Below are 14,298 nucleotides of genomic sequence, written 5' to 3'. Positions count from 1 at the left end.
TTGGACTACTATTCTCATCCCCGTCATTATAACGTTTCAGCCGATATAATCTACGACATGCTTAAGGTGTATCATTACCAACTTGAGAATCCTCAAGTTCGACTATAAGGTTCCAAAGTTCAGAAAAAGATATACTCAAAGAAGGTCGAAGATTATAGCTGGAATGTTTTGACTATAAGAACTGGGATGAGAATAGTAGTCTGAATAATTCTAATTATTTTTAATTATCTTATTCCAATTAAATCCAATTGAGTTTTGTAATATAGTAATAAAGTGATTAGAGTGTAGTGTCTGTTTACAGTGATCAAAGATATAGCAATGTAAATCTACTATATATGTATATATCTATAAAAGTGAGAATGTGTGTTGTGTGTGAGGACACTTCTTAGCCTATGTACTCAGCAAATTTTTGATCTACGAATTTGAAATTTGGTATATAGGGTATTCAGACACGTGGAAAAGTTTTGAATCAGTTTTCATCCGGAAAAAAAAGTGCTGCTAAAGGGTAAACATTTTTTTAAATTGGTATTGGGGGGGGGGTATCAGATTTTTGTCAACTGTTTTGCAACTGCACATGTGCGAATCGTTCACATAACAGGTTCCTTATGTTAAGAATAAGTAGGTTTGAACAACACTTTTTAAAGATCGTGACGAATATTAAGCTAACAATTATTTTCACGGTGAGAAGACAGAAAATAATTGCTACAATTTTATATATATATATATATATATATATATATATACTGATGAGCTGTGATACAGCAAAACAGTACTGTATGTGGGCGACATATATAACACTTTGTCTGTGTGTGTGTGTCTGTCTTAGTTTGTTCCCTATGGACACCGAAACTGTTGAGATGATTACTATGAAATTTCACACAAATGTATTTTATGAATCTGGCAGTGTTCTTAGATAGGCTTTGTATCTGAATGTTATAAATAAGTATCAACAATTGATAATAGAAAAAAATCAGATGAAAGGAGGAACAAGCGCTTTTGACCAAAGTTAAAACCTTATACAGCCTAACATCACAAGTGCTTTTGAGAAGTTTTATTACCCACAAACAGAAAGGCATGATTTATCAAATCAACAGTGCTCTTTGATTTGATAGGGTCACGTTCAAAATAAATGTTTCTGTTCAGAGCACAATTGAAGCGTAATACTTGACTTTTGCATTTTAAACTTTAATTCAAACCATTATATATTAAAATAATTTTATAAAATTAACAGTAGGTTCGCTACAGTGCAATCTAAACTACAATATAGTTTGAATTAAGTGATTGCAGGAGGGCATGAGAAGTTTATTTTCGGTGCACTGCGGTGAATCCCTAACTAGAGCAAGCAGTCAGTCGATTTGATTGAAAAATAGGCGATTTCAACAATGATAAAAATGTGAAAAATTCATTGATCATCATTTAATCCTGGTAATATATATGTGTATGTATGGTGCAGTGGATACAGGCGTTGAATTTCTACGGTTCCAGGTGAGCATTGTCTGAAGATAGCAGGTTTCAATCCTACCCAAAGCAGGCCAGAGGATTAGTTGGCCAAAAACGTGGTGAGGCAACTATGGAAGGCAGTAATTACTGGGGATGCAGTTGATAAATCTGCCAAAAATAATGAATACACCAATTATGAAGCCTCATCCGAAAAGATTCCAAAAATAAAAACAAAAATAAAATATATTATAATGATTAGATCCGTCTGACAGACATTAAAAAATAAATGTTTAAATTTCAACAGTATTTCTCCCAGTTAACGTAGAAGAAGGATTAAGTCCTTGCTAATGGAGTCAGAGATAGCTTCTGTTGCCAGATTCGAATCTGTCGACCGGTGTTAATCGTGACACCCTGCACTGATGATTCCTGAAAGGATGAAACACTAGTGTCTGTAGGTATTAAATAATTATTATAGTAAATATTTAGTAATTATTATAGGAAATAATTATATATATATATATATATATATATATATATATATATACACACAAACACAGACGTGTGCTAACTTCTGAAATTTGAATCTAAGAATCGTACAAAAAAACTTCCTGCTTTCTCAAATTTCCCCATCAAAGCTTACATGGAAAAGTGCCGTTCACAGATTTACAAAAAATTCTAGTTAGGTTAAAACATTTTATTTTCATTCCAATGAATTGCTTTTTTCTTTTAGTGTTTATTTTAGATCTAAAAATAATCGCTTTTTTGTTTTTGTTTTGTTTTCCAGGAAGTGATCCACTTTCTGATCTCCATTCTCATTCAACAAATGACGAATCATCCGACGAATCCGAAGTCTCCATGGATTACAGTTTACCAGACAAGTGTCACAGTACACGGACGTCTCAGCTCGGACTGGCCCCAGTCGATGAGGTATGTTTGTTTTCTTGCCTTTTCCGGATTTGAAATACTTTCTGTACGCATTTCTTGGACATATCGGTGATCCGAATTTTCCTGGTCTTACATCTGTATGTTGTTTTTTACTTCCACGGTCGTAAAACAATATTTAAATGAAATCATTTTAATATGCTAAAAAAATTTTATTTCTCAAAGTTAGTTTTCTATGGAATTCTTCACGTATGACATGTAGGCTCTATGGGAGATTTTTCTTTTTATTGGTGTGTGTGTGTATATATATATATATATATATATATAGAGAGAGAGAGAGAGGTAGAAATGGTAAAAACAGGCGAAAAGTGCTCAATATGTTAGTAGAGCTAAATGTTTTTCATTTTACAACCTCAAGTATCGACTTACTCCATTACAATTGTTTCTGCAGACAGTAAATTTTCTGTCCATGGAAACAATTATAATGTCAATACTTGAGATTGAAAAAAAAAATATATATATATATATATATATATATATTAATATCTAGATTAAGTGAGGTTGTTTGGGGAGCCATGATTTAATATACTGTTTTGTTTTGTGAATTCGAGAGAGCAAGTTGCTTCAGCGATTACAGGTGATTAAATGACTTATTGACTAAATAGTTTTCCAGCGAATGATAAAAAAATATAAAAATTAAATAGTTTTTAAAAAAATTTTTTATATAGTTTTAAAGGTAAAAAAAACTCCCAAGACTAATATATATATATATATATATATATATATATATATATATATATATATATATATTAGTATTGATATGACATTGAAATTGGGAATCGAAAACAATCAGAACTTTTTTGGGTATCTGAATCGGAATCAAAAAAATTTTTGTGTATATTCTGATGTCAAAAATGATTTGTTCAATTGTCTTTTTTTATGCGATTTTGTTTAAAACAAAATCTTCCACTGTTGGTAGTATTTTTGAAATAGTAAATATTTATTGATTGATATTATTGATTTTTAACTACAAGTAAAACTAGAATGAAATTCTTTATTTGGCCAATCAAATCACGTGTTCTAACTTCCTTACTCCTCCCACACCTCTTGTCATCACACCTTACAGACTCCCTGCCTTCCTTGAATCTCTTATGCCACTCAACAACTGATGCTCGATTCATGCAAGATGGTCCAAAAGCAGTCTGAAGAATTCCATACATTTCTGTGGCATTTTTTTTCCAAGTTTCAAACAGAATTTTATTGCATATTGTTCTTCTAAACTGTCCTCACGTCCAGATTGTATTTGTGAAATTCACTAGCTGTGACAACCAGGCTTTAGTAGAGTGTATTCCAATTCCTGATGTAGTTGTTCATTTGGATTTGAAATCATAAAAATTGGTCAGTCATCTCCTAAGATGTATAGCAAAACCATACTGAATTTTCAAGAGTATATGACAATTTTAAATGCTTGTACACAAAAACGCCTGGAAACTTAGTTAAGGCACCTCCTATCTTGTCAAACTCAGGAATATGTCTGTTGGCCCTGGGAGTCTGGACAGAATTTTGAATGGAACCCTTAATTCAATCCACAAAGATAGCATGTTCTTGTATCATTTGCCATGAATTCTACGAACTTTCAATAGTGTCATTTAAAACTGAATTTTTACCTAGTAGTTTATTGGTTGTGCTATAAATTCGACAAGATGCACCTGTTGGAGGTTACATCAGCTGAAACACTAAGAATAATGCAATAACATGTTAAAAGATGGAAACAGTAGTCCAAATAATTCAAATTATCGATCATCATCTAAAAAAAAAATTCAGAAACACGATTTCAGTGACAAACTAGTTTTCTCATGACGTCAAATTGTTGATCATCCATTTTTCTCGCGAATCAAATCCTTTCTGACTTTTGATTTTCATCATTATGCTGAGGAATTCTGAAATCTCTATATTTGTCCTTTGCGCACATATTCCGAGAACAAATGCATTGAGCGAATTGTTAGGGCTGCTGCGAAGAAGGTGGGATCTTTCTACCGTGCTAAAAAGCTACTCACACCTGAGAGTATCCTGTATCTCTACAAGGCCACAGTTCGCCTATGCAAGAACTTTTGTCATCACATCTGGGCTGGCACATCTGCCACTAGTCGCAAACCTAATAGGTCCTGAACTATCAACTAAACTCCAACCTCTGTCCCATCGACAAAACGTGGCATCCTTGTGCCTGTTTTACAAGTATTTCAATGGCAAGTGCTCTGACAAACTCTGAGCACTAGTACTCTCTTGACGACAATATCCTTGACAAACCCGACAAGCAGCAAAATCCCACCCCTACACTGTAGAAATCCTTGGATGCCGTAAAACCTTCTAGTCGGATAGCTTTTCCCCTCAGACTGCTGCATTTTGGAATTCCCTCCCGAGACCCTGCTTCCCTGACTGGACTGACATGCAGAAATTCAAGTGTAATGTGAACCGACATTTCGCTGCCCAACTCCATAAATAGTAGCCCCTTACGAATAAGTGGCCATGTGCCTTGTCTGGAGGTTCAAAATTGTCCTGAATCAATTCTAAAAAAAAAATAAAAATGAAAAAAAAAAAATGAAAATGTTTCTGACATTTTTGAGACGACTATTGATTATTGATATTATTTAAGTTCTTCGGACGACTGTTCTCATATTAAGTGTTTTTCTTCGCAACGTTTTGATTGATGTAACCTCTGACCTTCTTCAGGTATATCTTGTCAAACTCGGGAATCTGCACAAAATTTTGATATATTTAATCCATGGGAGGGGGGGGGAGTAGCATAATCTCGTTCCGTCAGGCATGACTAGGTAGATGACCTTTGTAATTCGCAATTTTATTTTGAGTGTTGTCTGCGCTGAGGATTGAACTTTCAAACTCTAAAAGAGGGTAGCTTACAACTGAATTTTTCTAACACATCTGTATGGCTGATGGAACAAGAACATGCTCGTGCAGGTTACCAAGATCGACAAGATACACGTGAAGAAGGTCGGAGGTTACATCGACCGAAACGTTGTAAAAATGACATTCCAGATGAGAACGGTAGTCCAAATAAGAACCCAAACATAAAAATTGCCAATGAAAGAAATGACATAAAAACAGCAAATGAGTATTGTCTGCATTTATATTTTAAGCAAGTTAGATTGCTTTCCTATTGCGCGTGTGTGTAGCAGATTATTTTTGTATTTTTTTTGTGAAGCAAGAATTTTTCTTGCTTGATGTTTGCCCTGCTAATCACATGTTTTTATAACTTTTTTGTCCTGTTGTTTTAAGTAACTTTATTTTCCCTAAATCTATTAAATACTTCTCCATACACACATACATACACACACACACACACACACACACACACACACACACACACACACACACACACACACATATATGCGCGCGCGTGTGTGTATAATATATATATATATATATATATATATATATATAATGTCTAAATATATGTAATGTGTGTGTCTATGATTATCTTTATATATATTATGCGTGTGTCTGTCTATCTTTATATATATGTGTGTCTATATATGTGTATGTATATATATATATGTGTGTCTATATATGTGTATGTATATATATATATGTGTGTGTCTATATGTATGTATATATATATATGTGTGTGGCTATATGTGTTTATATATATATATATATATATATATGCGGCAATATGTGTGTATATATATATGTGTGTGTGTGGCAATATGTGTGTATATATAATGTGTGTCTATATATATATATATGTGTGTGTGCATCTGTATATATGTTTATATATATATATATATATATATGTGGCAATATGTGTGTATATATAATGTGTGTCTCTCTCTCTATATATATATATGTATGTGTGTGTGTGTGTGTGTGTGTGTGCATCTGTATATATGTGTTTTTATATATATATATATATATATATATATATATATATATATATATATATATGCATGTATGTGCGTCCGTACATGTGTATATGGCATAATCACATTGACACACCAGTTCTTGTCGGATCAGTTAAGCAATGTTGAGCCTGTCTAGTACCAGATGGGTTACCGTTTTGGAATTTTAGGAGCTGTGTGTGCTCTCCACTTATCTTGGTAGTGTTTTCAGTCCTACTGAACCTTCACTTGCCACTGGTATTTAACAACCCTACTCGTGAGAAATGTAATTGAAGATTGTGCAACTCTTGCCACAAGAATTCTACTTGCAGACACCCTTACAGTGGGTATCCATAGTCTGTTAAGACTGAAGGAAGCTACCATGTATGTGTGTTTATATATGTGTTTATGTGTGTGTGCGTATATATGAATGCTTATATAAATTGTCTTGTGTATGTGTGCTTATATAAATTGTCTTGTATGTGTGCCTGTGCATATATATATATATATATTGCCTCCTGTGGAATAAAAAAAAAAATATTTCTTTTACTCAACCAATATTGATTCTCCTGCATAGTCTCTCTGCCCTTGTCAGTATGTTAAATTCTCAGTAGGGAATATCAAACAAATTTGGTTCATTATTAATTTGGAGGAATAGATGGAGGGCGTCTCGGCTCGAAATTTGTATAATAATTACCCAATTGGAGTACTGTTGTCATATTTAGGCTAGTACAACTCTGTCCCATTTGAGATGTCTTGATAAGGTGCAGAAATGTATCTAATTTAATTGGCACCGCCCTTTCTTATTCTCTACAATCTTTCTCACAGATGTGATGTTGCTAGTCTCAGTCTTTTTTTTATAAATACTATCATAAGATGTTCTTCACAATTGTTTGATTTGTTCCCTGCTTGTTTCAATTTAATATAAGACTAATACGAAAGCTACACCAATTAATTTTCTGCAATGCTTCCAATAACTGACTCAACGAATGCACGTTGAAGTTTTTTTGTTTTTTTTTAATTCAAGTTCTGAATTTTTTTTAGATGAGGGCTGATTATTCATATTACTTGTATTGTTTGGACTATTGTTCTCATCTTCAGTGTTATTTGTGCAATATTTCGATTGGATTGTCCTTCGATTGTCTTCAGGCATGTTAGTTGTTGTTTGGAAAGAAAACAAGTTACTGGCTCTGTGGTAATTTTTGTATTTTGTGAGTTAGTCTCTATTTTATGGTTATAGTTTCAAATGTGAAAAATTGGTTGACAGAGGAGAGGCAACTATAATAAAGATCGATAGGGGATTATCTCCCTTTAATCGCCAAAATTTTCGTACATTTAGAGGCTCCTAAATGCTACTAAAATCTAGGCTTGATCTGCTTGGTATTTTTTCTTTTTTTTTTTTTAGCATGTGCTGCCTCCTTGAGTCGTTTGACTTTCCACCTTGCATCCTTGTTTTTTTTTTTTATTAGTTACTAAAAATACTTTTAAATAGTAAAACAAAAAACACAATGAAAAAATATCGACAAGATTGATAAAGAATAATGGTTGTTCGTAATTGAGATAGTTTTTATTATATACGCGTTAATAGCATATTATTCCAGAGAAAATTGTATGGAAAAAAAAGAAAAACCAAAAATAAATAGTACTGCTCATCAGCAAGTAGGTTTTTCTACATAAGTTTGTGTTAAGTTTTGAGACATTGTGTTGAACAAAGATGGCGGCATAGTTCAGATCAGTAACCAAGATGGCGGCCAAGAATTAAATGCTGTCCATGACGTAGTAAACGGCGAACTGATTGAATCCAAAATTCGACAATTTTTATAATAATTTTTGGACGTTTTCATTGGTTGTTTGGCACAGCTGTTGGTTATAAAAATGATTGGCGAATCCATTCGCCTCATACCCCCATTAGGAGTCAAAAACATTTTACAGTTTGTTATACATAACATAATCTGTACATTTGTAAATGAAGATCACAGCTGAAATTTTACATAAATGGCTGGCTAATCAGAATCAAATATAGATTTCTCAGATGAAATTCTATTTAAGTCTAACTTGCAAAATTCGACCGACTTAATGCCATAAATAATATAAGAATGACATAATTAGTGTCTGAAATGATGTGTGGTCTTGGATAGTGCTCAACATTTTTGTCTTGCTTTAATTTTGGTGTTAACAGATCAGGCTGGCTGAAGATACTTGATTTCTGACCTAAAATGCACCAAGCATTGATGCCGTTTTTTCCCCTCTTCCTTTACAAAACTCAATCATGTTCTGCAAAACCAAAAATAGTTTTTCTCTCCAGAACTGCCAAACCAAACAGCAGAGAATCAATATTTGAAGATATAAATTTGAAACATAAAAACTTTTATCAAATTATCCGGATTTGATATTAACCAAAAAATATTGATATACTGTTTAAAAAAAAAAAAAAAAAAAAAAAGAATTAAAAAAAAAAAAACACCATGAATAAATATTTGGAGATATAAAAAAGTTGAAGCATATAACCTTTTACCAAAATGTCCGGATTTGACATAATGTAACGAAAAAAAAAAAAAAAAAAAGTAGAAGACTGATATACTGTGAAAAAAAAATAAATAGATAAAATAAAAAAATAAACATTAATGAATATTTGAAAATATAAAGAACTTAAAGCATAAAATCTTTTACCAAAATAACAGGACTCGGCATTAAATAAACCTGAAAATGTTTGATATACTATAAAACAAAACAAGCAAATTTCTTCAAAAGAAATGTCACCATCTTTATTTATGTAAGACATCTATTTTGTTATCTCGGTAGAAAATATCTATGAGAAAGAATAACCTAATTGACTTTAAATAATTGTGAGGCTTGATTTTGTAACTCATTAAAGTATTAAACATGTTGGTGAGACAGTATGAGGTGGGGTGGGGGGTCTGTTAAATACAGAAGGCATCCTCCATTAGATTCCTTTTTTCTTCTCCTTCTTAGCATTGTTTTGTGTCTGAGGGTTGAGATGGTTAATTATGTGTTTCTGGGGGGAAAGATAACCTTCCCACCTGGAATGTAATGAATTGGGAAAAGATATACTTTTTTTCTGGGGGGGGGGGGGTATGAAGACAGGATGGGGGGTGGCGAGTTGATGTAATTTACTCAAACGAAGTGAATATTGAGTATATGCAGATAAAGAATAGATGGTCCATCAGGGAGAGGGCAATAGGATAGCACAAGAGAGGGAATGATTGACTTGTACAAGAAAGATATAACTATATGTATAGCTATGAAAGTGAGAATGTGTGTGTGTGTGAGGACACTTCTCAACCTATGTACTCAATGAATTTTTTATCTACAGACTTGAAATTTGGTATATAGAATATTCAGATGTATGGAAAACTTTTTAATTGGTTTTCATCTGGAAAAAAAGGGCCGCTTAGGGGTTAAAATCACCAGGTACATGGAAGCTGTCAGATTTTTATATATTTGTTAACTGTTTCATAGTTGCGAACGTGCGGTCGAGAAACATGACAGTTTATGTTAAAAATAAGATTTTTTGAAAACGCTTTTTAAAGATCGTGGCAAGCTCGTGTAATGGTTATCGTATTTGACTCAATGTCTTTAGCCTTTGGTTTCGATCTCAGCTCGTGTATTTTTTTTTTTTTTTTTTTTTTTTTTAATTACAAGAAGTGAATTGTTTAGAAAAACATAATACTAGCATGCATATGCCTCAAGTTTCTGTATTTATTAAAATATATTTATGCGTATTTTATGACTGGGCAATGCTGGGTACATCTAGTATATCTATAAAAGTGAAAATGTGTGTGTGTGAGGACACTTCTTAACGTATATACCTAATGAATGTTTGATCTACAGACTTGAAATTTGGTATATAGGGTATTCAGACATGTGAAAACTTTATAATCGGTTTTCTGTCTGGAAAGACGTGTTGGTAAAGGGTCAAAATTAAAAGATTGGTACTTGGGGGCTCATCAGATTTTTACCTGTTTGTCAACTGTTTCATGACTGCGCATGCACGAATGACATGACAGCTTCCTTATGTTAAAAATAAGTAGGTTTGAAAACACTTTTTAAGGATTGTGGTAAGCTGGCCTAATGGTTGTCGTACTTGACTCGCTGTCTTTAGCTTTGGGTTTTGATCTCGGCTCGAGTATTTTTTTTTTTTTTTTTTTTCTTACAAGAAGTGAACTCTTTAGAAAAAACAATACTCACATGCACATGTCTCCGTTTTTTTTTATTTACTTCATTTTTTTTTAAAGGAATTTTACGTTACATTTAATACTGGGCAACACTGGGTACATCTGCTAGTATTTATATAAAGGTAGGTATATGTTTATATTTAGGGATTCATTCGTAAACTTATTAACAGATCATTATGAAGTTTGGAACACAGCTGCTGTGCATAAGTGGAGAAAAGTGGGCTATATTTGGTTTTATGTAAAGATGGCAAAGAGTAGGTGGAAGTCGTTCATACAAATTTAGATAAAACCTCCGATTTTGTGAAAATTTAAGAATATTTATTAGTAGATATTCTCCAAATTTCATTTTCTTTAGAGAATTCTTAAAGTTGTTCAAGAGAAATGATATGGAAATTAAAGTATTTCGGATTTATACTAAACCCGATCCATGGTCATTTGACACTAATCAAAATTCTCTTTTTAAAACTCTTGAAGCTTTAAATTTGAAATATTTTTTAGGATCCAAACCATGTAATAAGTTCATTCAAAATTGGAATAAGGATTCTGAGCATAAGGTTTGCTATCATTATATTATCATTTTTATAAAGAGACATAAAAGTAGTGTGGAATTAACTCTTCCTGAGATGCGTACTCTTCTAGAATATATATATATATATATATATATATATATATATATATATATATATAATGTTTATTATACAAACATTATTGGTTACATATGTGCATACCTGTTTCAGTGGAATCTCAATTTAGAAAGACCTACCTCATCAGACCGAAATCGAAATAAAGGAGTGACACTTTCGGTCTGATGAGGTGGGCCTGTCTAAATTGAGATTTCACTGAAACACGTATGCACATATGTAACCAATAATGTTTGTATAATAAGCAGACTATATACCTGCTCTGTCCTCCATTGAGCGCTCTTTAATAAACACAGGGGTTTCAGTCGATCTACAGGAAACCAAACTATACAACCACTATATATATGCTAGCAAAAGTACCCGTCGTTGACTGGGTTCAAAAACAGCCTACAGAAAATGGACTCTGATTTATGAAAGTATGATAGATTATGAAAAGGAAGGGTTGTAAAGAGATAGCTTCGAATTTGGGGGTATCAAAACCAAAGCAAAATATGATGAAAGTAAAAATAAAATAGATAAACCCCATAATTTATTATACCATACCTGTTCACACTGAAACACTTATCACAATATTCTGTGAATCTATATTAAAAAAACCTTGTTAAACTTTGTGACATATTTCCATTCTATGGAGGTCAGGTGCGAACGAACACCCCATAATTTTATTATACCATATTTCTTCAAACTGAAACATAATTATCAAAGTATACTTACGCAGATAGATATGAAAAGTCTTTATTAAAGTTTGTGCCTATTTCCATTCTATGGAGTCCAGGCGCGAACGCAAACCCCACAATTTTATTATACCATCCCTATTTAAGTTAAAACATACTTATCAAAGTATTCTTATGTACATCTATATCAAAAACACTTGTAAACGTTTTTTTTTTTTTATTACTTTTAAACTTTTTATTTTCGTACTTTGTGGACCAGGCGCGAACGCAGACCTCACAATTTTAATGAACCACCGTTCTGCCAGATCAAACATACCCATTCCTGTGTCTCGATACATCTTCCATCATTATATGTAATCAGTTTTTTAAAATAGTCAACCATATAGGAGCCTATTCATGACCAGACACACACACAGAGACATTCAGCTTTATATTATATACATATATATATATATATATATAGAGAGAGAGAGAGAGAGATACGTGAGCATATACACATATATTGACATAGGCGACCAGATGTAGGTCTTCTTTGTTTGAATATGAAACCGACGGTACTGATGTTTTTCTGATCTCCTATAACACACACACACATACACATATGAGAGAGAGAGAGAAATCTGAAGATGTACACAATGATAAGGAGGGAGATATATGCATGCAGTTTTTGGAAAAGCTAGCCAGATATATAAATAGAGAGAGAGAGAGAGAGAGGAAGAGAGAGAATACAGAGAATGTGTCGATCTGTAAAATAAAACTGGAAAGAGAAAAAGGAAATGACAAGAATCCAGTAGATGGCAAGCGAGTGAAGGATTTGAAGTTTACTAATACAGGAGGGTTGTGGCGGGGTGGGAGTGGGGGTATTGTGTGTCAAAGGTCGATTAGATAAGGATTCTGGTGGCTGGTTCGGCTGATAAGTTTGGAATGCCAGGAGGAATGGTCTCCTGCAATTATATAGGTTAGAATTGGATATTTTCTTAGAATAGCTCAAGAGTCAATGTTTACTGAAACTATTCTCAGGTGTTATTGAAGATCGCAATACAGTTTTTATGCTCATTTTTTTTTTTTTTGTCTCTAACTCAAACAGTGACTTTTAGTTGAGTTTTTGCATGGGATTGGGTACTTTGTAGGAATAAATATCTATGAAAATTTCAGTATTTACTTTATCATTTCAGAGTTTTGATAGAGATTCCAGAGATTGCCAAATATTAAACTTTACCGACCAAACAGAATGTTTATCACGCTTTTCTTTATGAATAAGTTATTTCGATTGTTTATTTTGTCTTGTATTTAAGTATACTATGTAATGTTGTGTGGATACTTCTACACTCTAACTAAAGTAGATTTTTTACCCTGACGTTAACTCTCACCTAGCCTGACGATAGATACATAGATATAAATAGATAGATTGATAGGTAGATAGATCGATAGGTAGATTTTTATTTTTTTTTACATGGAGGTCACCATTTATCAAGGCCCAGAAGCCACTGTGGTTATTGTGTGTACAGTAATCAATGGGGTAGTGGGGTTTGTATTACTGTACACATAGATTCGAAAAAGTTGTCAAAAAACAAATATATAACAAATAAATGTTATCAAAGGCAAGATAAGTTACTTTTCTGCCAAACTGGATATATTTTTTGTGTTTTTATTCAATGTAACATATTTATTCAGCTCGAAAAACATACAGTGTTTACCGATGTATTCGAAAATTCAAGATGGTGTCTCACACCCTCTTTAACACCGTAAGTATGGAAAAAGGTGTTATAAATAAAAAACTATACAAAATACTATTAAAAACCCGCCGAATATATGTCAACCTATGTCACGGTAACATATATTGAGCAAATTTTTAACAGTATTTTATCCGGTTTTTTATTTATAACATCTTTTCCCACACTTACTGTGTTAAAGAGAGAATAAGACGCCATCTTGAATGTTCCAATACATCAGTAAACACGGTATGGTTTTCGAGCTGAATAAACATGTTACATTGAATAAAAACACAAAAAATATATCCAGTTTGGTAGTAAAGTAACTTATCTTGCCTTTGATAACATTTATTTGTTATATATTTGTTTTTTGACAACTTTTTCGAATCTATGTGTACAGTAATACAAACCCGGGTAGTGTTGTATTATTCGTTAGTATTGGAGATTTGATAAAGTGTCATTACTTAAGGGGGCGGTTCATCAGGAATTTGATTATGTTGGACTTGAAGACATCCAAGTTGAAGTCAGGAGGGAAACAGGCAAGCGTCAGAGAGTTCCACAGGCGTGCAGTTCTAAGAAAGAAGCTTTGTTCATGGAATCTACGTTTTGATTTAGGCACAGATAAAGAGTGGGGAAAATTATTGACAGTGGTTTCAGCTAGACAGATGTTTTTCATGAAAGATTGGCAAGGGGGGACCAGAGATTGGAGCTCAGACGAGCACTTGCTATGGAAATAATGATAAAATAAAGATAGGTTTGCAACGTCTCTTCTGTGGCAGAGAGGTTGCAGGGAAGAGAAAAGGGCATCCCCCACTAAGCCACAAAGTCTATTTTGTACTCTGTCAAGGCAGGATAGG

General features: G+C 33.0%; 1 protein-coding gene across 6 annotated transcripts in view; it reads left to right on the top strand.

The window, feature by feature from the left end:
- LOC145247503 (uncharacterized) overlaps nucleotides 1-14,298 on the top strand; it is a 1,258,807-nt gene that overhangs the window by 1,154,416 nt on the left and 90,093 nt on the right. For all 6 annotated transcript variants that reach the window (XM_080109320.1, XM_080109319.1, XM_080109316.1 and 3 more), the window contains one exon: nucleotides 2,225-2,367. In XM_080109320.1, the coding sequence (XP_079965446.1) occupies nucleotides 2,225-2,367 (143 nt within the window). The remainder of the gene's footprint in view (nucleotides 1-2,224; nucleotides 2,368-14,298) is intronic.

Source organism: Euprymna scolopes, chromosome 25, assembly GCF_053919585.1.
Source record: "Euprymna scolopes isolate OS-2025 chromosome 25, ASM5391958v1, whole genome shotgun sequence".
In the NCBI taxonomy this organism is placed as follows: Eukaryota; Metazoa; Mollusca; class Cephalopoda; order Sepiida; family Sepiolidae; genus Euprymna; species Euprymna scolopes.
The sequence above is the reverse complement of the archived record's forward strand: the minus strand, read 5'-3'. Positions and strand labels throughout refer to the sequence as shown.